At 40.2% G+C, this 22594-nt stretch overlaps 1 protein-coding gene across 2 annotated transcripts in view; it reads left to right on the top strand.

The window, feature by feature from the left end:
• The window catches only part of PSME3IP1 (proteasome activator subunit 3 interacting protein 1), a 42292-nt gene that overhangs the window by 5436 nt on the left and 14262 nt on the right, over positions 1 to 22594 (top strand). For both annotated transcript variants that reach the window (XM_065899070.1, XM_065899071.1), the window contains exons 2-6: positions 5202 to 5343; positions 5841 to 5939; positions 6354 to 6475; positions 11288 to 11421; positions 18880 to 18944. In XM_065899070.1, the coding sequence (XP_065755142.1) occupies positions 5217 to 5343; positions 5841 to 5939; positions 6354 to 6475; positions 11288 to 11421; positions 18880 to 18944 (547 nt within the window). In that variant the 5' untranslated portion in view covers positions 5202 to 5216. The remainder of the gene's footprint in view (positions 1 to 5201; positions 5344 to 5840; positions 5940 to 6353; positions 6476 to 11287; positions 11422 to 18879; positions 18945 to 22594) is intronic.

Genomic DNA, 22594 nt, shown 5'->3' with positions numbered 1-22594 from the left:
TTTTTTTTTTTTAATAAATTATTTATTTATTTTTGGCTGCGTTGGGTCGTCATCGCTGCGCACGGGCTTTCTGTAGTTGCAACGAGCAGGGGCTACTCTTCCTTGCGGTGCACGGGCTTCTCATTGTGGTGGCTTCTCTTGTTGAGGAGCACGGACTCTAGGCACACGGGCTTCAGTAGTTGTGGCACGTGGGCTCAGTAGTTGTGGCTCATGGGCTCTAGAGTGCAGGCTCAGTAGTTGTGGTGTATGGACTTAGTTGCTCCGTGGCATGTGGGATCTTCCCAGATAAGGGCCCGAACCCATGTCCCCTGCATCGGCAGGCAGATTCTTAACCACTGCACCACCAGGGAAGTCCCACAGGAGTTATTCTTGAAGAAGACGTCAGTTATCTAATATAGTAACGTGATGTAATCTTTGGTCTTGTGTTTCCTATTGCACAAGTTGTATAGTGTTTGAATAGAATTCCCTATGGGACAAAGACGCTTTGGTGAATATTTGTTTAATGACTACCATTTTCTATAATTTACATTGGACAGTATCTAAGAATATTCATATGAGAGCATTCCTCCCTGCTCAAATTCTTCAAATCCTCTCCATGGTTGGTTTATTCAATAAGTATGTCTTTATATTTAATGTATGGCAGACACTGTGCTAAGAAGCACTGTGAGTAAAAAGAGCTGTTGGAATAGTCATAAATGGTAAAACACAATGGGTAAGTGCTATAGTAGAGTAATAAATAGCTGGAATAGGGGCCAGAGGAGAAACAGGGAGACTAATGGAATGCTCTTGCAGTAGTTTATGCAAGATGAGGCCCTGAAAAGAAGAGATTAGAAAGGAAAGGACTCTTAAAGGAGAGGATGAATTAGAAAGAGATCATTATGAGGTAGAAATAACAGAACTTAGAGACTGGTGGCATGTAAGGGAAAAAGGAAAAAGGAGTCTAGATATATGCCCAGGTTTTCAGCCTGGGAAACTTGTTTGATCCATATTTGTGCCCTTCATTACTGCCTCCTACCTGTACTGTTCACTTTGGTAATTCATTACATACACTATTGGTATTAACTAGTGCAAGAGTACTAACTCTTAAAGTTTATTTTCTTTATCACCCCATAGAATTTGGCACAGTGCTGGACACAGTTCAGCATTCAGCACAATGTTGAGTTTATTTAAATTGAATTAATAATAAAACAGTAAAAGAGAACCACAGTAAAGGGGAAATATAGAATTACCAAATATGTATACATGTACGTTTTCCCTAATTTCTCTTGTGGTCCCTTTCCCACTTCACATATCATGGTTGTTTATGTCACTGATTTATTTCTCCTGCACTCCTTGAGTGCAGACAGTATTTCTCTCACTCCCATAACCAGAGCTTAGCATAGCACTTTGTAGTAATGGCAAACCTTTCAAAGCATTTTTAAGCAGGTGCCAAACACTGTGCTAAATGCTTTACATGAATTCTCTTGTTATTCTCACAAAAGCTTTATAAGTTGTGCAGTACTATTTTAATCCCCATTGGTGAGTGCAATCTATGGATTGGGAAACTAAGGCTCAGAGGAGTTAAGTGACTTGTCCAGGATCATACAACTTGTAAGTGGCAGAACCGAGGCCTCTTGATCTCAGAGTCTATAGTCTTCATCATTACCTGTATCATTACCTCTTGTAAGGAGACTGCAACAGAAGGTATTTGTTATATATTGGTTGAATTAGATTAGGTTGTAGTGAAAGGTGTCTTGAAGTTAAGCTGACTTCTTGGCAATATTTATTGACAGTGAAGTTTTGAATTCTGAAAAGACCTGAATATTTCTGGAGAAGAAATATTCTGAATGTTATCCAGAATACTCAGGAGTATGACCACTTATTCATGAATATTTTCTGTACTTTAACCTCTCCTAATATAAAAATTAATTAGCCAGAGGGCCACTGGTGGCATTGAAGGCAAGAAGGGAACAACAGTAGTTGAAGTGCCAGGGAATGAGGACCTACAGAAGATGTGCAAATTGAAGAAAGAGATGGATAAAGCAGTCTATGGTTTAGTCTTGGCCCTTTTAAACTCACAGAAATTTATTATAATTAGGTGTGTCCATCTAGTTTTATTTTGGGAATGAGGGAATGTCAGGATTATATTAGCTTTAAAGGATAGAGTTTTGGACTTCCCTGGTGGCGCAGTGGTTAAGAACCCGCCTGCCAATTCAGGGGACACCGGTTTGAGCCCTGGTCTGGGAAGATCCCACATGCCATGGAGCAACTAAGCCTGTGCACCACAACTGTTGAGCCTGTGCTCTGGAGCCCACAAGCTACTAAATAAATTTATTTAAAAAATAAAGAACAGATTTTTTACAAGTGTTCATTAGTTTTTACTGTGTGAGTGTTTTCTCAGGAAGTCAACCCTTTGAGAGAAGTAGAGTTTCTCTGTCAAATTCTAAATCCATTGTCTTTAAATTTCCTTTTTTTGATGTGTTTCTGCCTTGTTTTCATTTTCATTAGCCAACGGTGATCCTTGATTTTGTCCTTATTTGTGAAAGATGGGGAAATAGCACAGGCTAAACTCTTTGGGTAGAAATTGAATTCTAACACTTTTTTTAAAAATCTCTTTATTTATTTATTTATTGGCCGTGTTGGGTCTTTGTTGCTGTGCGCAGGCTTTCTCTAGTTGCAGTGAGCGGGGGCTACTCTTCGTTGAGGTGCGCAGGCTTCTCATTGCAGTTGCTTCTCTTGTTGCAGAGCACGGGCCCTAGGCATGCAGGCTTCAGTAGTTGTGGCATTTGGGCTCAGTAGTTATGGCACACGGACTTAGTTGCTTCATGGCATGTGGGATCTTCCCGGACCAGGGATCGGACCCGTGTCCCCTGCCTTGGCAGGCGGATTCTTAACCACTGCGCTACCAGGGAAGTCCCAAATTCTAACACTTTTGAGAAAAAGGTTGATGAAAAGGAGAGTAAGAATGTCTTGGAATCCCATAAATTTGTCTTTTCCCAAAAGTAATTGATAAATGTTGGGAAGATTCTTATTTTTCTAGAGTTTCCATTTCAAATTCAAACCCTTGTTTACATGTATCCTAAAGGCTTGTTTATATGTATCCTAAAGGCTATGTCCCTTGAGTTTCAGGGATCTTTGTTAAAGTTAAGTGAAGGTAGGTTCTTCTTTTTCCAAAAACTCAACAGGCTATGAAAATTAAATGGTTTTACTTCCTTAATTTTACATTATAAGAATAATCTTAAGAGTCTCTGAATTCTTATTTAGATTGAAGCATGTAAGATTCTAGGTTTTTATTTTGGCCTTTTAGAAGAGTTCTTTCAGTATTAATATTTTCATTTTTTAAGTGTAACGAGAGTGAAGAGATGCATTTAATGGCATACCAGTTGCATTACCATATCCTAAAATTTATTTACCAGGTTTAAATCATATGCAATTCATTAAGTTCACTGCTTAGAGACACTTTTTTCTCTATTTTATAAGATTAAAGGAACTAGAAATGTTTGACTTATAAAAGCGACAAATTAGGAAGAAAATGGGAGTTGTCTTCAAACAACTGCAGCATTGTCATGTTGAAAAAGGGATTTGGCTCCTTTTGTGTAGTCCCAGTGGACTGAACCTGTGTGTGGAATTTATAGGGAGACAGATTTCAGTTCAGTTTAAGGAAGAACTATCCTACCAGTCAGAGCTGCTCAGAGAGAGTCAGCTGCCTGGAAGGGAGTACAGTTTTAAAGTATGGGTTGGATGAAAATCTCCTGGGTATGGATGGTGGGTTCTGCTGTCAGATGGAGAATTGTTTGAGGTGGGCTATAAGGACCCGTTGCACTCTGAATTATTTACCAGGAAATAAGGGTGAGAGGACAGCCAATTTAGGGTGAGAAAGGAGAGCTACAGCTAAGAAAGGGGACATTGAGGGCCCAATATGTCTCTCCCATCCATTAGAGTTCTACATAGTTGATGTTTTCTCTGCCAGAGAGATTTAAGAAAATGTTGGCTCTTGTTCCATAAGAGGTCATTATGCAGAACTTGAGGAATTTTTGGCATGGTCACAGAGAACAATTCTGTCTGTAATGCTAAATCAAATGCTAAGTAATGCTAAATCAAGTGTCCAGGTTGTGGGCTTTAGGTGGGAACAACAGCTTCTGTCAATTGATTTGGTTTTCTTTCTAGTAAATTTAAAAATTTTCTCATTGTTGTTTCGTTGAACTAAACTTCAACAGTAGGATTTAGGCGGAGACTATTCTTTTGTTCTGCATGTTCGGATTTATTTTCTCAGTTTCCATTTTCGTCTTTACTAGAGAAAAATGTTTCATGAACATTCTCAGCACTGGAATTTGATGTAGGAAGAAAGCTGAAATTGACATGTCCTTCTTCTCAAGGAGGATCCCTGGTTTCTGGGAAGGGGTATGGTGAAGTGGGTAAGAGTATGAATTTTTGCTCTCAGGCCTGGATTTGATTCTCAGCTCCACCATTCACCACCTTAGACAAGTGACCTAACTTCTCTGGGCCTAAAGTGCGTAAAATGGTTGAGGTCATTGTGGGAATGAGAAAAAAGAAGGATGGAGGATAGAATCTTAAGTGGGGCAGATTTGGAGTTTACAGGGAGGAAGGTCAGGAAGAGATGAAAGAGGAGTCATTTTAGTAGAGTACAGAGGACATGGAACCTGAAGTGGGGAGATCTGGGTTCTTCTAGTCTTACTTTCTCCACTTGTGGTCTGTGTGCCTCTAGGCATATCACTTTTCTGCTGAACGGACTAGACTCATCTCTAAGACTCCTTGAATATCCGAGTTTCTCCTTTTGGAATCTACTTGGAAATAAAAACAGGTGAATCAAGGTGGTGTAATATCCCTGAAACAGGAATTTCGAGAAGGAACAATGTCAGGGTGCCCAGGAGACAAATTTGTCTATATTAGAGGGACAGAGACAAATCTGGAATGTAAGATTTACTGTGGCATATCATGAGAATTATTCCAGGTCCTCTGCTGAGTTTGTAGATAACATAGATGTTGATAAAACTACTTGATACATTAGGAAAATGTAATCATGTGCTTTCATCAATGACCTGTAAGTTAAACTGCTTGAGGATTTCTCAATTCAAGGTTGAAAGGAGTTTTGAGGTAGTCTATCGCTGGGGGAGACAGAGCTCAATCTTCTTGTTTCTCTTTAGAATTTTAATTGCAGTTCTCACTCGAAATGGTTTTTTGTTTTTTGTTTTTTTTTGTAGACTGATTGTTCCATTATGGATGGAGGGGATGATGGTAACCTTGTTATCAAAAAGAGGTTTGTGTCTGAGGCAGAATTAGATGAACGGCGCAAAAGGAGGCAAGAAGAATGGGAGAAAGTTCGAAAACCTGAAGATCCAGAAGGTATAGAGGCTTGTAGACCTTTAATCCTTACAACCCTGCAAAGTGGGTATTAATGTCTTTGCTTTAGAGTAGAGAAAATGAGGCTCAAGGGAGCTATGTAAGGCCTCCATAGCTGGGAGCAGAACCAGGGTCCTCACATCTTTGCCCTTTCCACTCTGCCACACTGTCTTCCAGGAGATTCTGCTAGTCTATTCCATCTATTCAGGTGGATCCAGGATCTGAACCGCTGAGAATGCTGCTACCATGCAGGGTTTGGGTGGATCCCTCATCCAGTTAACTGTCTCAAGCCTTGGGCCCTATTAACATTGATAGTTGGCTTTGAGAACTGCTGGCCCCTCTCTGAGGTCCAAAGGGAAGCTGTGGACTTTGTACTATTTTTGTGTTATCTTTGCCCTCAGATCATGCAGAGACTTGACTTTATCTTTAAAATCCTTTGTGATTCCAAAATAATATGAAAGGATTCTAAAGTATGTATTTTTCCCCTCCCTTTCTTTCAGAATGCCCAGAGGAGGTTTATGACCCTCGGTCTCTATATGAAAGGCTACAGGAACAGAAAGATAGGAAGCAGCAGGAGTATGAAGAACAGTTCAAATTCAGTAAGCTTCAGAAAACACAGTGTCCAAGGGACTCTGCAGGGCCTTTTTGGTGCACTTTTGCCCTGTGAACACTTTTACTAACCAGCCATGAAATTGTCTTGATTATCTTTAGATAAAATTGTCTGTAGATGCTCATTTGGTGGAAAAGAGACAACTTTCTACTATCTAGACCACATTGAACATTTTTGTTTAGAACTCAAGGTACCCATTTTAATTTATGCTAATATCTAGTGATGGGAGAGATGCCTTGATTTTATGTCATGTTATCTATCCAAAAGCTTTGGTGTTTACAAATTCTTTCTTCTAATCCCCTGAAGTACCTGCTATTTATTTAAAAATAGGACAAGGAAAATCTTATTTGACTATATTTTTCCTTTAGCCTGTTAAGTGTTCCTTGTTTAATTATTTCCTCAGAAAACATGGTAAGAGGCTTAGACGAAGATGAGACCAACTTCCTTGATGAGGTTTCTCGTCAGCAGGAACTAATAGAAAAGCAACGAAGAGAAGAAGAACTGAAAGAACTGAAGGAATACAGAATATCCTTTGTACTTTGTTAGGAATGTATAAGGTGTCAGTTTCTCATCAACATCTATGCATTTTAGTTTCTTCATAAGTAGAATGAGGGTTTTCTGCCTGGTGATCTCTAGTTCCCTTTCAACACTGATGTTCCTAGGACGCTGAGTAACTGGTAGTGATATGTAGAGTTATGTTGCGTGCAGGAATCTGTCGCAATCAAAAGTCCAGATCCTTTAGGATTAACTAAAGGCCTAAATCCTAATGGTACCAGGTTATTCTTGCCTTGTGGTATTAGACTCTGAAACAGGTGGACGATGCAGTGAACCTCATCCAGGGGAGAAACTGGCTTCTACGTTTTAAAAGGAAATGTTTAGCAGCCCTCCTGTGTCCTTAGTAAGACCTTCCCTACAGATACAGCCTGGTTTGTCTCCATAGGTGGGTAGAGAAAGCATCCAAGAGAACTTTGCTTTGGTTCACTATTGCCTTTTTGGCATCCACTTGAATGTCTTAATAGACATCCCAAATGTAACTTGGCTGAATCAAAATTCTCAATTCCGTGCCTCATTACCCCGACCCTCATCACACCATCTCCTTCCCCACCCCCACCCCCCCCACTCCCAATCTCTTCTTTTTCTGGTCTTCCCAATCTCAGTAATGGTACTCCTATACCCCCAGGTGCCTGGGCCAAAAACTACCTCCAAAATGTACTCCAAATCCTGCATTTCTTGCTTTCTCTGCTGCCACTGCAGTCGTCGTAGACCTTCTCTGGGCTACTGTGACCATCTAATTGTCTCTGCTTCTGCTCTCCTCCCCCACAATCCATTCTCTAGACAATAGTCTGGGGAACTTGAAAACATACGTGGGATCATATCACTTTCCTGTTTGAAACACTAGTGGCTTCCTGTTGCATTTAGTCTTAAGTCTACATTCTTCACCAGGTCCTACAAGGCTCTGCATGATTTCGGCCAACCCACCACCCTGTTGTATCTTGAACTACTCTTCCTCCTGTTTACTATACTCCAGCCTACTGGCCTGCCTTATGTTCCTCTCATACTGAGCTCTGTGAGGCATTTGCTATTTCCTCAGCCTGGAATGCTCTGCCCTCAGAGTTTACAAGGCTGGCATTTCATGACACTTGGGTCTCAGCTCCGTTACTCATAGAGCACCCCATCTAAAATTGTACCCACCCCCATCACTGACTATAATGTCATTTTTTTTTTTTTTTTGCGGTACCCGGGCCTCTCACTGTTGTGGCCTCTCCCGTTGCGGAGCACAGGCTCCGGATGCGCAGGCTCAGCGGCCATGGCTCACGGGCCCAGCCGCTCCGTGGCATGTGGGATCTTCCCAGACCAGGACACGAACCCGTGTCCCCTGCATCGGCAGGCGGACTCTCAACCACTGTGCCACCAGGGAAGCCCTATAATGTCATTTTTTTAATGGTCTCTGTCACTACCTGAAAATCTTAATTTATATGCTTACTGGTTTGTGTTGTTCTTTATTGCTGGAATATAAAGTAAGCTCCATAAGAACAAGGACTTGATCACCACTGAATTCTCCAGTGCATGGCATATAATAAGTTCTTAGTATATATGTGAATATATTAATGAATGACTCATAGGAGAGGTTAAAAGGGCCACCTTAGCTTTTTCCTTCTGTGAGAAAGCTAATTTGAGTATTTCATGCTTGTATGTTGAATAACCTCACTAGTGTGACTGAGCAGGCTTTACCTCTAAGATTGATAATATGACTGTGTGTATGTGCTAATTGGTATTTGTTGAAGAGAGTGTGCAGTAGGTTCCATTAAAAAGTTATGTAGGAAAAAATGTGGACAGATTCCCAGGGATTTGGTTTAAGACAAATTTGGTTTAAGGTGACTGACGGTGATCGAGATAAGGTGGCAGCACGGTGCCGCAAAACCTGCTCTGAACTGGTAGCGAAAGACCTGGCTTCAAGTCCCAGTTCTTCTAGTGGAATTCTGATATAACACTAAGTAAGATAGGAGTTGATGGAAAGTCACACCTCCATCCCAGTTGTAGGACTGAGCTTGATTTCTCTGAAGCTTCCCTCCCGAACTCTGTTCCGTGGTGACCCCAGGATGATATTATGCATTGATATATCTGAGATGGGCAGATATATGTATTGCATTGTTTCAGGCACCTGGCTTTTTCCTCTAAAGAAAAATATATTAATTACACTCTCATTTGAATTATGTCTTGTTTCATGTGCTTCATTTGGTAGGCAAGCAAATAAGACAAAGTGTCTCCCAAAGCAGCATTTTGGAGAGTATTGTTGGTGTGGTATGAGTGTGAGAGGCCTTTCGGTTTTCAATTCAAAGAGAAGAATGAACAGGGCAGCCATGAGGCAAAAGATACTTTTCTGTCCTGGTAACATTACAGCACAATATTGAAGAGGCTTCAGGGGTATTAGCTTTTTTTATGTATGTATATAAATTTATTTTGTTTATTTTTATCTTTGGCTGTGTTGGGTCTTCGTTGCTGTGTGCAGGCTTTCTCTAGTTGCAGAGAGTGGGGGCTTCTCATCGCCGTGGCTTCTCTTGTTGCGGAGCACGGGCTCTAGGTGCGCAGGCTCAGTAGTTGTGGCGCACGGGCTTAGTTGCTTCGCGGCATGTGGGATCTTCCTGGACCAGAACTCGAATCCATGTCCGCTGCGTTGGCAGGCGGATTCTTAACCACTGAGCCACCAGGGAAGCCCAGGGTATTCGTTTTTATTGGAAACTTGGAACGTTCTGACTGTCTAGAAAAACTGAAGCAAAGCAAGCCTTCCAACCCACTGATGTGCTAATCCCAAGCATGCATGTAGCCAGAGTCATGTTGAAATAGGAGTTGAAGGATTAGACATTTGTTTATTGAAGCTCTAAATCAGGAACTGGTTCTTGGCTTTGCTTGGTTGCTATAAAATGATACATTTTGTAATGTGATACTTGTGAATACAAATAAGCTATGGTTTGTGCCAGTACAAACAACAGAACTCTTGTTTCTTTCAGGTTAGAGCAGTATTTATTAATATTATGTGTGTTGTAAAACAATGTGATTTTTTAAAAAAATGCTCATCTAATGCATTCTATGAGGTTTTTGAGATGTGTTTGTGTATTTAAAGCATTTTAGGGGGAGAGGGACTTAGGGGAAAAAAGGGCTTATGCTTTGGATATGGATCAAAAATATAACTACCACTTCCTTCCTGCCCACCAAAAAAGAAGAGGTTGAGGGCTTTTCTTCACTTCAAAAGAATAGAAAGTTAAGTGTTGGTTTTTGTCTTTGTCTTGGTATTATAAATGTGTGGTTTTGTTATATTTTTTCCATTTTTGTTTTATTTTTCAATATTTAATATTAATTTTCTTTGAGAGTTTCTATCCTTTAGTGATAGAGTTGTAGGTAAAAATCACAGCATGCTCATTGTTTTTGGTATTCTGTACTAGAAAGATGAAACTTGTTTCTTTAATTTTTATTCTAAAAAATGAACATTTAGTATTAACATATTATCAGTTTCCATGATGACCTTAAAAACATTAAATTGATGAAACTCAGAATAGTACTGAGCATTATGCATAATCTGTATTGAATATTAAAAATGCTTAAGATAACTGGTGCCCATAAGAATTGAGTTAGTGTCTGAAGAGTGATCAGAATTAGAATTTCCTAATTTCTGGTACCCAATTTCTCCATTATTCAAAGATACAGGAATAGCTTAGACCGTATACCCCTACCCCCACCCCTTTGGGCTGATAATACATACTTCTTAGATATCTTGGGCACTAGATGTCACTATTGTTCCAGCAAGGCATTACTGTATCTTATGATGTTCCAATACATGTTTCAGTACTTATCTGTTGATTGATATGTTGTGGGAGAGCATGAAAAGGAAGGAGGGGAGGGGGTTGGTGGAGAGAACAAAAGAAACTGGCAAAGCTTGAGGGCTAGAGATTGACATCAAGCATGAAAAAAGTATGTTACAAGTGAACTGGTTGCTTTATGCTTTTAAAACAACTTTTCAGTCCTGTGTTGTGTTGCATATGCACAGGGGTTTCTCATTAAATCACCTTGAGAGTGTTTAAAACAGGTTCCTGGGCCTCTGGAGGTCCTTATTCAGTAGGTTTGGGACAGGGGAGGGACTCTGTCTTTTAATGAGCCTTAAGGTGATTCTGATGTTGTCTTGCACCAGCAGAGTAGGAGTTAGTCTTCATGATGTCTAAAATTGAATGCCACTGGTAGTCATAGGACACTCCGCAAAATTTGATTTTTACCCTTGGGGGGAAAAAGCAAATATTTTTATGTTTTCAGGGAAGCTACATTTTTTCTGTTGCATTCTTCAAGATCTTTGTTTTCTCCAGCAAGCGTGATATTGGCCATGTCTTTGGTAATAGCAGGTTTTCTGGCTGTACTCAGATTCTCATTGAGAATCAAAAGGAAAAAGTTTGCTTCTCTGTATTATTTTGGGCTTGATTTGCTGTTTTCCTCCTAGTCACCTTTATTTATTTTTAAAAGAAAAATATATATATATTTTGGCTGTGCTGGGTCTTAGTTGTGGCATGCAGGATCTGGTTCCCTGATGAGGGATCAAACCCGGGTCCCCTGCATTGGGAGTGCAGAGTCTTAACCACTGGGCCATCAGGGAAGTCCCTTCATTTCTTTTTAAATCAGCTGGATTTGACTGGCAGAATAAGGAGGGGAGGGCATTTTTAAAATAAGTAGATTGAACATTCCATGGCAGAGCTGAAGTGTTCACGGGTTATATCTGCCTTCCATCTCTTGATTTATCATTGTCCTGCTGTAGCTCTTTTTTTTGCTTAGTTTGATCCTTAACCTGTAACTCACAGTAATCTCAACAAGGTTGGAATTTCTCAAGAAAACAAGAAGGAAGTGGAGAAGAAAGTGGCTGTGAAACCCACAGAAACCAAGACCAAGTTCTCCCAGGCAAAGCTGTTGGCAGGAGCTGTGAAGCATAAGAGGTCAGCCCGAATTCACACAACTTTAATCTCCTTCTGACTGTGTGCTTTGAAATGCCAGACTAATGGTAGCCAGAACAAAAGGTTACCTAAACATAGGTCTTGGTGAAGTTCCTTTGGTGGTCTTACCTCTCTCTCCCCTACCAGATTTGGTGTCTTCTATAGCCTTTGACCATTGTCTCTCTGTTCATTGAACATAACAGCTACTCTTCATTGGATACCTGCTATGTGCCAGGCATTGTGTTAAGTACTTTCCATACATGATTTCTTTTATTCCTCTCAACAACTCTGTGAAGTACAGGTTCTTATTATCAGAGGAAGAGACTGAGAATCTCAGAGGTTGAGAACCTTTGTCCAAGGTCACAAAGTAGTAGGAGAGGTGGAGTTCAGTACTTGAGCATCTGTTTCTAGGCAAACAAGGTAGCAAGTTCTATGGAAGGATTTATATAGGGTGTACTTAGATCATGGAGGAGGAATAACTGCCTGGAGGTGGATATATGTGCTCATGTTGGGGAAGTTAAGGCCTTAGAAAGAAGAGATTGACTAGGTAAGACAACTAGGGCTTTGACGGGCAGACGGGGAGAGCAGAACATCCCAGGAAGAGAGAAGAGCTGGGGCAAGGGCACAATGATCTATAAGAACATGGCAGCTGTGACAGGGTTACACACCTGGCTGGGGCTCTGCTTGTTTGGTGTGGGGTGGCAGCACTGCCTTGTTTGCTCCTCTCTTTTCAAGTCTTGAAATGGCACCAAAGTGATTAAATCTGGTCATTTCAATTTGACCAACCCTACCACAGGCAAAAGGATGTTAAGCTTAAGTGCAGACTATTAGGGAAATCAATATAGTATATTGGCAACCAGCCACATGTTTTGAAGAAAGTGTGTTGATGCAGTTTTGTGGTTTGGCACACCTTCTGTATGCTGATGTTCCCAGGAACATTGCTAGGAATGTTGTTTACATGTAAAAATGTCGTCGTGGTATAGCAGCCAAGGGGAGGAATATCAGTAGCCTGAAAAGGGCCAGTTACCCCAGCCATGAATTATTCCTTTCAAGTTTTCATATAAGCTTTCTTGCTGGCCTAGTGTCTTTGAGGATTTGGATGTGGGTCAGTTGTACTGGGCTATACCAAGAAAGGGCTCTCTAGGCGGTCAGTTAGTTACCTCTCAGCAGTGTCTTGCTTCTAACAGAATGTGTTGTAAGTAGCTCTCCTAGTCCTTAGATCAACTTTTATTAGATCATCCTTTATTGTTGTTTTGTGTAGCAAGGTGATAAATTAGTCTCCTGTGGCAGGAGTTCCTAATCTACCCAGCCTTGGGTTTATTAGAGTCACCTGGGAGTTTGTTAATACTGTAGATTGCCTCACAGTAATTCTGTCTGGCTCAGTAAGTTTGGAGTGAGGTCTGGAAGTCTAATTTTTAAAGTTCCATGGATAATTCCGATGCTTGGTGAAAGTCTGATGCCTGATATATGTTATGAAGCATAGTAATAAAACAAGCCCCCCTGAACCCATCACCCAACTTAAGACCTAGAGCATTATCAACAATATGAGTCTGCCTCTGTGTTCCTCCCCATTCTGTCTCTGTGCCTTGACATCCTCACACCACTTTCCTATATCTAGTTTACCATTCTTTTGCCTCTCTCTTTTTTTTTTTAAGACGATGTTGGGGGTAGGAGTTTATTAATTAATTAATCTACTTTTGCTGTGTTGGGTCTTTGTTTCTGTGCGAGGGCTTTCTCTAGTTGTGGCAGGCAGGGGCCACTCTTCATTGCAGTGTGTGGGCCTCTTTTGTTGCAGAGCACAGGCTCCAGACGCGCAGGCTCAGTAGTTGTGGCTCATGGGCCTAGTTGCTCCGCGGCATGTGGGATCCTCCCAGACCAGGGCCCAAACCTGTGTCCCCTGCATTAGCAGGTAGATTCTCAACCACTGCGCCACCAAGGAAGCCCGCCTTTCTTTACTCTTAGTAGTTTTGGGGTTTTTTTTGTTTTTTGCTACCTATATAGGTACCCATAAATAATGTAATAGCTTGCTTGTTTTGAACTTTATAAAAAATGATTTCATGGGCTTCCCTGGTGGCTCAGTGGTTGGGGGTCTGCCTGCCGATGCAGGGGGCACGGGTTCGTGTCCTGGTCCAGGGAGGATCCCACATGCCGCGGAGCGACTGGGCCCGTGAGCCATGGCAGCTGGGCCTGTGCATCTGGAGCCTGTGCTCCGCGACGGGCGGGGCCACAGCAGTGAGAGGCCCGTGTACTGCAAAAAAAAGATTTCATTATATACACACCACCTTCTGTGAATTTCGTTTTTCAATCAAATTGTTTCTCATTGAAACAGTTTTGTGTGTGTGTATGTATGTGTATGTATAGCTATAATTCATTCACTTTCACTGCTGTATAATAGTGCATTATTTGAGAGTCCAAAATTTGTTCATTCTCCTGTGAATGAATGTTTGAATTATGACAAACGGTGCTGACAGGTCAAGGACATACTTTGTTACATATGTACATCTGTTTCTCTAGAGCTGTGTGTCCAATATGTTAGTCCCTGGGCACCTGTGGCTATCTAAATTAATGAAAACTAAATGAAATTTAAAATCCAGTTCCCTAGCCACACTAGTCACATTTTATTTATTTATTTATTTTTATTATTTTTGGCTGTGTTGGGTCTTCGTTTCTGTTCGAGGGCTTTCTCCAGCTGCGGCGAGTGGGGGCCACTCTTCATCGCGGTGCGCGGGTCTCTCACTGTTGCGGAGCACAGGCTCCAGACGCGCGCCTGCGCGTCAGTAGTTGTGGCTCACGGGTCTAGTTGCTCTGCGGCATGTGGGATCTTCCCAGACCAGGGCTCAAACCCATGTCCCCTGCATTGGCAGGCAGAACTCAACCACTGCGCCACCAGGGAAGCCCCACACTGGTCACATTTTAAGTGTTAAATAGTTACATGTGGCTTGTTGCTGCCCTGCTGGACAGCACAAATACAGCAATAAAGTGATTTATAAACTAGTATCTCCTTATGGTCTTAATTTGCATTCCCCTGTTAACAAATGTAGTAGACATATCATATGTTGATTTGCCATTCATGTGTTCTGTTGTGTGGAAGGTCTGTTCATTTATATTGCCATTTTTCTACTGCGTTATTTGTATTCTTCTTATTGATTCATAGGTTTTGTTTGTTTTTAAACGTAGTCTTGATATTTATTTTCTCCAGTTTATAGCTTATCTTTTTACTTTAAAGTGGTCAAATATATTTAATTTTAAGGTGGTCAGTTTTTAAAAATTGAGATATAATTGACATATTACACATTAATTTCAAGTGTACAACATAATGATTTAATAATATGAGATATATATACATATATATATAGTGAAATGATCCCCATAGTCTAGTTGACATCCATCACCACACATAGTTACACATTTTTTTCTTGTGATGAGAACTTCTAAGATCTGTTCTCTTAGCAACTTTCAAATATACAATATAACATCATTAACTATAGTCACCATGATGTACACTACATCCTCACTACTTATTTATTTTATAACTGGAAATTTGTACCTTTTGAAGGTGGTCCATTTTAAGGTGGTCAAATCCATTAATATTTTCTTTTTATGGTTAGAGCCTTTTATATTTTGTTCAAGAAATTCTTTCTACTCTGAGGTCGTAATATAGTTTTTCTTGTAAAAGTTTTAGAATTTTTGTCTTTCACATGTTAGTCTTTAAATCTGGAATTGATTTTTGAAGGGTATGAGGTAGGGATCCCATGGCAATTTTTTCTTCAAATGAAAAGCCAGTTTTCTAGCAATTTACTAAATACTTCTGCCTTTCCTCAGTGATCTTCAGTGTCACCTCTGTCTTATAACAAGTTTCCATACCTATACGGGTTTGTCTGTGGATTCTTTTTTCTGTTCCTAGGATCTGTTGGACCAGTATCACTCTGTGTAATTACTGTAGCTTTGTACAGATATTGATATCTGGTAGAGCAAGTCTCCTTACATTCTTCTCAGGGTGTCTTGTCTATTCTTGGCCACTTCATTCTTCCATATAAATTTTAGTTTTAGTTTAAATTCTTTAATAATCCTTTTGGGATTTTTATTGGAATGTTATTAAATTGCTTGATAAATTTATGGAGAGAACAGATCTTTATGGATTTGAGTCTTTCTCTATCCATGGCATATATCTACATTTATTTGTTTCCTTTAATTAAAGTCATCCAATAAAGTTATAGTTTTGTTGTTGTACATGTCTTTTGTTAGATTTATTCCTAGGTTTTTGTTTTGTTTTGTTTTGTTTGTGGTACGCGGGCCTCTCACTGTGTGGCCTCTCCCATTGCGGAGCACAGGCTCCGGACGCGCAGGCTCAGCGGCCATGGCTCACGGGCCCAGCCGCTCTGCGGCATGTGGGATCTTCCCAGACCGGGGCACGAACCCGTGTCGCCTGCATCGGCAGGCGGACTCTAAACCACTGCGCCACCAGGGAAGCCCGGTCCCTGTTCTTTTAACTTGTGATTATAGGACTATCTATGTTTTCCCATGTCTTTTTGAGTCAGTTTTATTTAGTTATATTTTCTGGGAATTTGCTCATTTTGTCTTTTTTCAAGTGTGTTAGCTAAATTGTCAGTATTCCCTATTTTTCTGATTGCTGTTCTGTCTGTAATTGTCCTTTTTTCATCCCAAATATTGATGAATTATACTTTTATTCTTATTTTCATGAGAGGGTAGTCTTAGTTTTATTAGTCTTTTCAAAGATCTTTTGGGTTGGGCTTCCCTGGTGGTGCAGTGGTTGAGAGTTCGCCTGCCGATGCAGGGAACACGGGTTTGTGCCCCGGTCTGGGAAGATCCCATATGCCGCGCAGCGGCTGGGCCCATGAGCCATGGCCACTGAGCCTGTGCGTCCGGAGTCTGTGCTCCGCAATGGGAGAGGCCACAACAGTGAGAGGCCTGTGCTCTGCAACAGGAGAGGCCACAACAGTGAGAGGCCCGCATACCGCAAAAAAAAAAAAAAAAAAAAAAGATCTTTTGGGTTTACTTCTTATTTTTTCTATTTTATTAAGTTTTGCTCTTTAATATCTTCTACCTTCTTTGGAATATTCTTTACTTTCTTCAAACTTATACTTTTATTATTTCTGTTATAAATAACTGTCAGATACCATGCTAATTAATTTTCAGCTCATTTCAGTTATAAGCATCTAAAGCTATAATTTTTCCTCAGCTTTCATTGTATACAATTTTGTATTTCCAACTAAGTACTTTTAAATATCCATTATGATTTCTTTGTTGACTCATGAATTAGAACATTTTTTTTTTTTTTTTTTTTTTTTTTTGCGGTACGCGGGCTTCTCACTGTTGTGGCCTCTCCCGTTGCGGAGCACCGGCTCCGGACGTGCAGGCTCAGCGGCCATGGCTCACGGGGCCAGCCGCTCCGCGGCATGTGGGATCCTCCCGGACCGGGGCACGAACCCGTGTCCCCTGCATCGGCAGGCGGACTCTCAACCACTGCGCCACCAGGGAAGCCCGAATTAGAACATTTTTTAAAATTTCCAAACATATTGAGGTAACTTAACCATATTTCACTGGTTCTAAGATGAACCTGTTTCTCCCTCACATTTTAATACCTTATAATCAGTGGTGTCTTAGAGTCTATGAAATATAATCTTTATCTTTTGTTATCAATTTCTCCCTTAATTGCATTATGGTTTATATGTGCTGATTCTTTTGAAATTGCTTTAGACTAGCTTTGTGACCTATTCCTGAGATTAATTTTTGTGAATGTTCCAAGTTGAGGAGAATCTGTGTTTTGTAATTGTTCTGGGTTCTATGTAGGTACAACAAAACAAACTAATTGATTGTATTGTTCAAATCATCTGTTTCTTTACACATTTGTCTGCTTGTTCTATTAGTACTTGAGGGGAGTTTTTGAAATCTCCTACTATAGTAATGATTTCTTGATTTTTTTTTCAGTCTGTTGAACATAGTATATTTTTAAGCTCTTTTAGAAGCATAGATGTTCAGGATTGTTCTTTCTTCATAGTGAATTAAACTTTGTTTCCTTATAAACTAACTTCTTTTATCCCTTATAATACTTTTTGTTTTAAAGTCTATTTCCTTAATATTAATATAGGTACCCCAGTCTTCTTTGGGTTAGTGTTTGCCATGGTTAACTCTTTTTCCATTCCTTTACTTTCAGTCCTTCTGGGTCTTAAGTTGTTTGTTTTGCTTCTAAATTTTTAGGTGTGTCTCATGAATAGCTGATTTAAAATTTAGTCTGTTAAACTCTCTTTATAGGTAGGCTTGGACATACTAGGATTTTTTATACAATTTCTGCTATCTTTTTTTTTTAATTAATTAATTTTTGGGCCATGCCACATGGCTTGTGGGATCTCAGTTCCCCAACCAAGGATTGAACCCGGGCCGTGGCAGTGAAAGCCTAGAATCCTAACCATTAGATCACCAGGGGACTCCCCAGCTTCTACTATCTTAATGTTATTTGTCTTTTTACTTAAAAAATTTTTTCCATGTATTCTTTTTATAAAAATTGATTACAATTTTAAAATCTTTTATTCATTTTCTTTTCTTTCTACTTGTTTGGATTTTTGTATTCTATTTCTATTCGTTTGGTGGCTTACCTTGCAATTTATCAAGAATACTTAGTAAAACCTAAAGTAAATAGCTATCTTACTTCCCTGCAAAATTATCCATGGACCTTAGAACTTTTAGCTACAGTCACGTTCTTCCTTCCTTACATGCTGTCCAGGACTTTAGCATGGTCATGTTTAACACCACAAATTAGATGCTGTTTTTTTTATATAGACTGTTTAGATTTGTATTTACAAGTTTCTTTGTTCACCATCCCTTCCTTCTGGGATTAAGGCCTTCCTCCTGGGACCATTTCCTTCCTCTTTGGAGTGCTTTCTTTTTTCTTTTTTTTTGACTGTCCTAAATTTTTTATTAGGTAAGAATTTACAAACATTACTTAATATTAGTGGTAACAGTGGAGCTGGAGAGCATTGTGTCTTCTAGCTGCATGGCGAGAGAAGTACATTCTCTAGATATTCTTTTAGTGAAGGTATTTTGGGTGACTTTCAGAATCTCTAGCCTGTCACTAAAGATATTTCCTTCAATCTTTAATAATTTAACTAAATTTTTGTCATATATAAATATGTCCAGATATTCTTGAAGTCCATCTGTGGTTCTAACCAAGATGAATGATGACAACAAAGAATCTGATGTTTTGGTGATGCTTGAAGCTGTAATGCTTCACCCCTTGAATTGGTCAGAGGTTTAAATTATATTTATAACAATAATATAGCTGGAAGGAGATTAAGAACCTGAAATGAAGACTTTTCATTTCAGATCATCTCAGCTCCTTGAGGCTGCCTAAGACCCATATAAATAGTTATTGGAGCTCCTGATTCCCAAAGTTTGATCCCCAAGATTGGACCTAGCTCAAATCACCATATTTTTTTGTTACAGCTCAGAGAGTGGCAACAGTGTGAAAAGACTGAAATCGGACCCTGACCCAGATGACAAGAATCAAGGTGGGTGGCAGCTTTCATTTTGTTCTTTACTCATCATATATGTGAACCATGGTAAAAGGCTGGAATGCATTGTATCTGTGGAGGAATGCGTGCATCTCTAAGCAAACCTACCTAAACTTAACTTACCAAACCGTTTTAGGCTGTGCAGGATTTAAACCTAGCAATATGTCAGCTGCCTTGCAAAGTAATATGTTAGAAACCAGTGGAACTGATAAGTGACAATTGTGTTGTCCCAGGAGCGCTTACAAAGCCAAAGCCCTGGTCATATCACCTCTACTCACAAAGAGTTTTTCTATGTCTCCCTTAAATGTCAAGTTTCTTCATTTCACCTGGCTGGCTACCCGTGAGAGGTAGAATGCCTGGCTCTTGCTGTTGGTTGGATTGGATTGAACCGAGAGGCTACTAAATACAGTTTCCAGGAGTACACTTTCTTTGGTGGTTCCTTTTATGTGATCAAATCTGCTACTGTATTAAGTGGCACAAAGTTATAAGTGAAAGTGAGTGTTACTCAGGACTGAATCAAGGATAAGAAATTCAAGAGTGTTTTCAGTTCTTCTACTCCTGACTCCCTGTGGAATTGAGACTCTGAGCTGAACTCAAAGGGTCATCGATAAAACAGGGCTTACATTTATTTCTGTGTCACGCAAAAAAATGGATATTTTAAAATATATTTTTTTCTTTCAAAAAAATGATTATTTAAAAAAGTATATCCACTGAACTCCAGTAATGGTGAGCTGTTGCTGATATCTTTTTACTCTAGAATTTACTTTTGAAAAAGATATTAAGCGAAGAGCCTCCCTTCTACCTGTATGTCCTCTTCCATCCAATTCTCCTTCCCAGTGGGAAATAGTATTATATATTTTTAATGTATATATGTATATATCCAGAGCTATTCTATGTATGTATAAGAAATTACACATATTCTTTTTTTAAAGTGTTTTATTATAGATAACTTAAAACATATTCAAATATTGAGATGAAAGTATAATGAACCCCATCATGTACCTTGAACAGTTTTTTAAAAAGTAATTAATTTATTTTTGGCTGTGTTGGATCTTTGTTGCTATGCACGGGCTTTCTTTAGTTGCGGTGAGCGGGGGCTACTCTTCGTTGCAGTGCGCGGGCTTCTCATCGCAGTGGCTTCTCTTGCTGTGGAGCATGGGCTCTAGGCACACAGGCTTCAGTAACTGTGGCACACAGGCTCAGTAGTTGTGGTTCACCGGCTTAGTTGCTCCATGGCATGTGGGATCTTCCCAAACCAGGGCTCGAACCCTTGTCCCCTGCATTGGCAGATGGATTCTTAACCACTGCGCCACCAGGGAAGTCCCAACAATTTTAAACACATGTCCAATCTTCTTTTTTTTTTAAAGAAAGTTTTATTTATTATTATTATTTTTTGGCTGCGCTGCACGGCTTGTGGGATCTTAGTTCCCCAACCAGGGATTGAACCCAGGCCACGGCAGTGAAAGTGCTGAGTCCTAACCACTGGACCGCCAGGGAATTCCCCGTCCAATCCTATTTCATTTAAATCTCCCAACTGTAGTATTTTGAGGCAAATCTCAGACATCAAATTATTTCATCTATAATTCTTCTGTATGTATCCCTAAAAAAATAAGGATTCTTTGTTTTTTTAACATAATTGCACTACTATTATCACACCTGAAATAATTATAATAATTACTAAATGTTATCAAGTATCAGATTAGTATTCATTTTCCTCAGTTTTCCCATACATTTTTTTTCTTAACAGTTGATTTTTGTTTTTAAGATTCAAATGCAACACTGTGATCACTTGTTTTTTTAAATTGTATTGAAGTATAGTTGATTTATAATATTGTGTTAATTTCTTCTGTACAGCAAAGTGACTCAGTTATACATATATATTTTTCATATTCTTTTCCATTATGGTTGGTCACAGGATATTGAATATAGTTCCCTATACTATATAATAGGACCTTGATGTTTATCCATGCTACATATTAATAGTTTGCCTCTGCTAATCCCAAACTCCCAATCCGTCCCTCCCCCATCCCGCCTTACCCTTGGCAACCACAAATCTGTTCTCTATATCTGAGTCTGTTGTTGTTTCATAGTTATGCTGATGTGTGCCATATCTTAGATTCCACATGTAAGTAATATCATGTGGTGTTTGTCTTTCCCTTTCTGACTTACTTCACTTAGTACGATAATCTCTGAGTTCACCCATGTTGCTGCAAATGGCTTTATTTCATCTTTTTTATGGCCAAGTAATATTCCATTGCGCGTGCACACGCGCCACCATACTGTTTCCCATAGTGGCTGTACCAGTTTACATTCCCACCAACAGTGTAGGAAGGTTCCCTCTTCTCCACACCCTCTCCAGCATTTGCTATTTGTAGACTTTTTTTTTTTTTTTTTTGCAGTACGCAGGCCCCTCCCTGCTGTGGCCTCTCCCGTTGTGGAGCACAGGCTCTGGACACGTAGGCTCAGCGGCCATTGGCTCACAGGCCCAGCTGCTCCGTGGCATGTGAGATCTTCCCGGACCGGGGCATGAACTCGTGTCCCCTGCATCAGCAGGCAGACTCTCAACCACTGCGCCACCAGGGAAGCCCTGTTATTTGTAGACTTTTTAATGATGGCTACTCTGACCAGTGTGAGGTGGTACCTCATTGTAGGTTTGATTTGTATTTCTCTAATAATTAGTGCTGTTGAGCATCTTTTCATGTCTGTATGTCTTCTTTGGAGAAATGTCTGTTTAAGTCTTCTGCCCATTTTTGGATTGGGTTGTTTTGTTGTTTGGTTGTGTGAGCTGTTTGTATATTTTGGTAATTAAGCCCTTGTCCGTCACATCATTTGCAAATATTTTCTCCCAGTCCATAGGTTGTCTTTTCGTTTTATTTATGGCTTCCTTTGCTGTGCAAAAGCTTATAAATTTGATTAGGTCCCATTTTTTAATTTTTGCTTTTATTTCTATTGCCTTGGGAGACTGACCTAAGAAAACATTGGTACGATTTATGTCAGAGAGTGTTTTGCCTGTGTTTTCTTCTAAGAGCTTTATGGTGTCTTGTCTTATATTTAATTCTTTAAGCCATTTTGAGTTTATTTTTGTGTATGGTGTGAGGGTGTGTTCTAACTTCGTTGGCTCTAGGCATGCGGGCTTCAGTAGTTGTGGTGCACAGGCTCAGTAGTTGTGGCGTGTGGGTTTAGTTGCTCTGCAGCATGTGGGATCTTCCCGGACCAGGGCTCGAACCTGTGTCCCCTGCATTGGCAGGCGGATTCTCAACCACTGCACCACCAGCGAAGTCCCACATACTGATTTGAGTATGTTGAACCATCCTTGTGACCCTGGGATGAATCCAACTTGGTCGTGGTGTATGACCTTTTTTATGTGTTTTTGGATTTGGTTTGCTAATATTTTGTTGAGAATTTTTGTGTCTATATTCGTCAAAGATTCGCCTGGGAGCTTCTCTGGTGGCGCAGTGGTTGAGAATCTGCCTGCTAATGCAGGGGACACGGGTTCGAGCCCTGGTCTGGAAGGATCCCACATGCTGCAGAGCAACTAAGCCCGTGAGCCACAGCTACTCAGCCTGCACGTCTGGAGCCTGTGCTCCGCAACAGGAGAGGCCACGATAGTGAGAGGCCCGCGCACTGTGATGAAGAGTGGCCCCCAC

Source organism: Phocoena phocoena, chromosome 20, assembly GCF_963924675.1.
Source record: "Phocoena phocoena chromosome 20, mPhoPho1.1, whole genome shotgun sequence".
NCBI classification, from domain to species: Eukaryota; Metazoa; Chordata; class Mammalia; order Artiodactyla; family Phocoenidae; genus Phocoena; species Phocoena phocoena.
The sequence above is the reverse complement of the archived record's forward strand: the minus strand, read 5'-3'. Positions and strand labels throughout refer to the sequence as shown.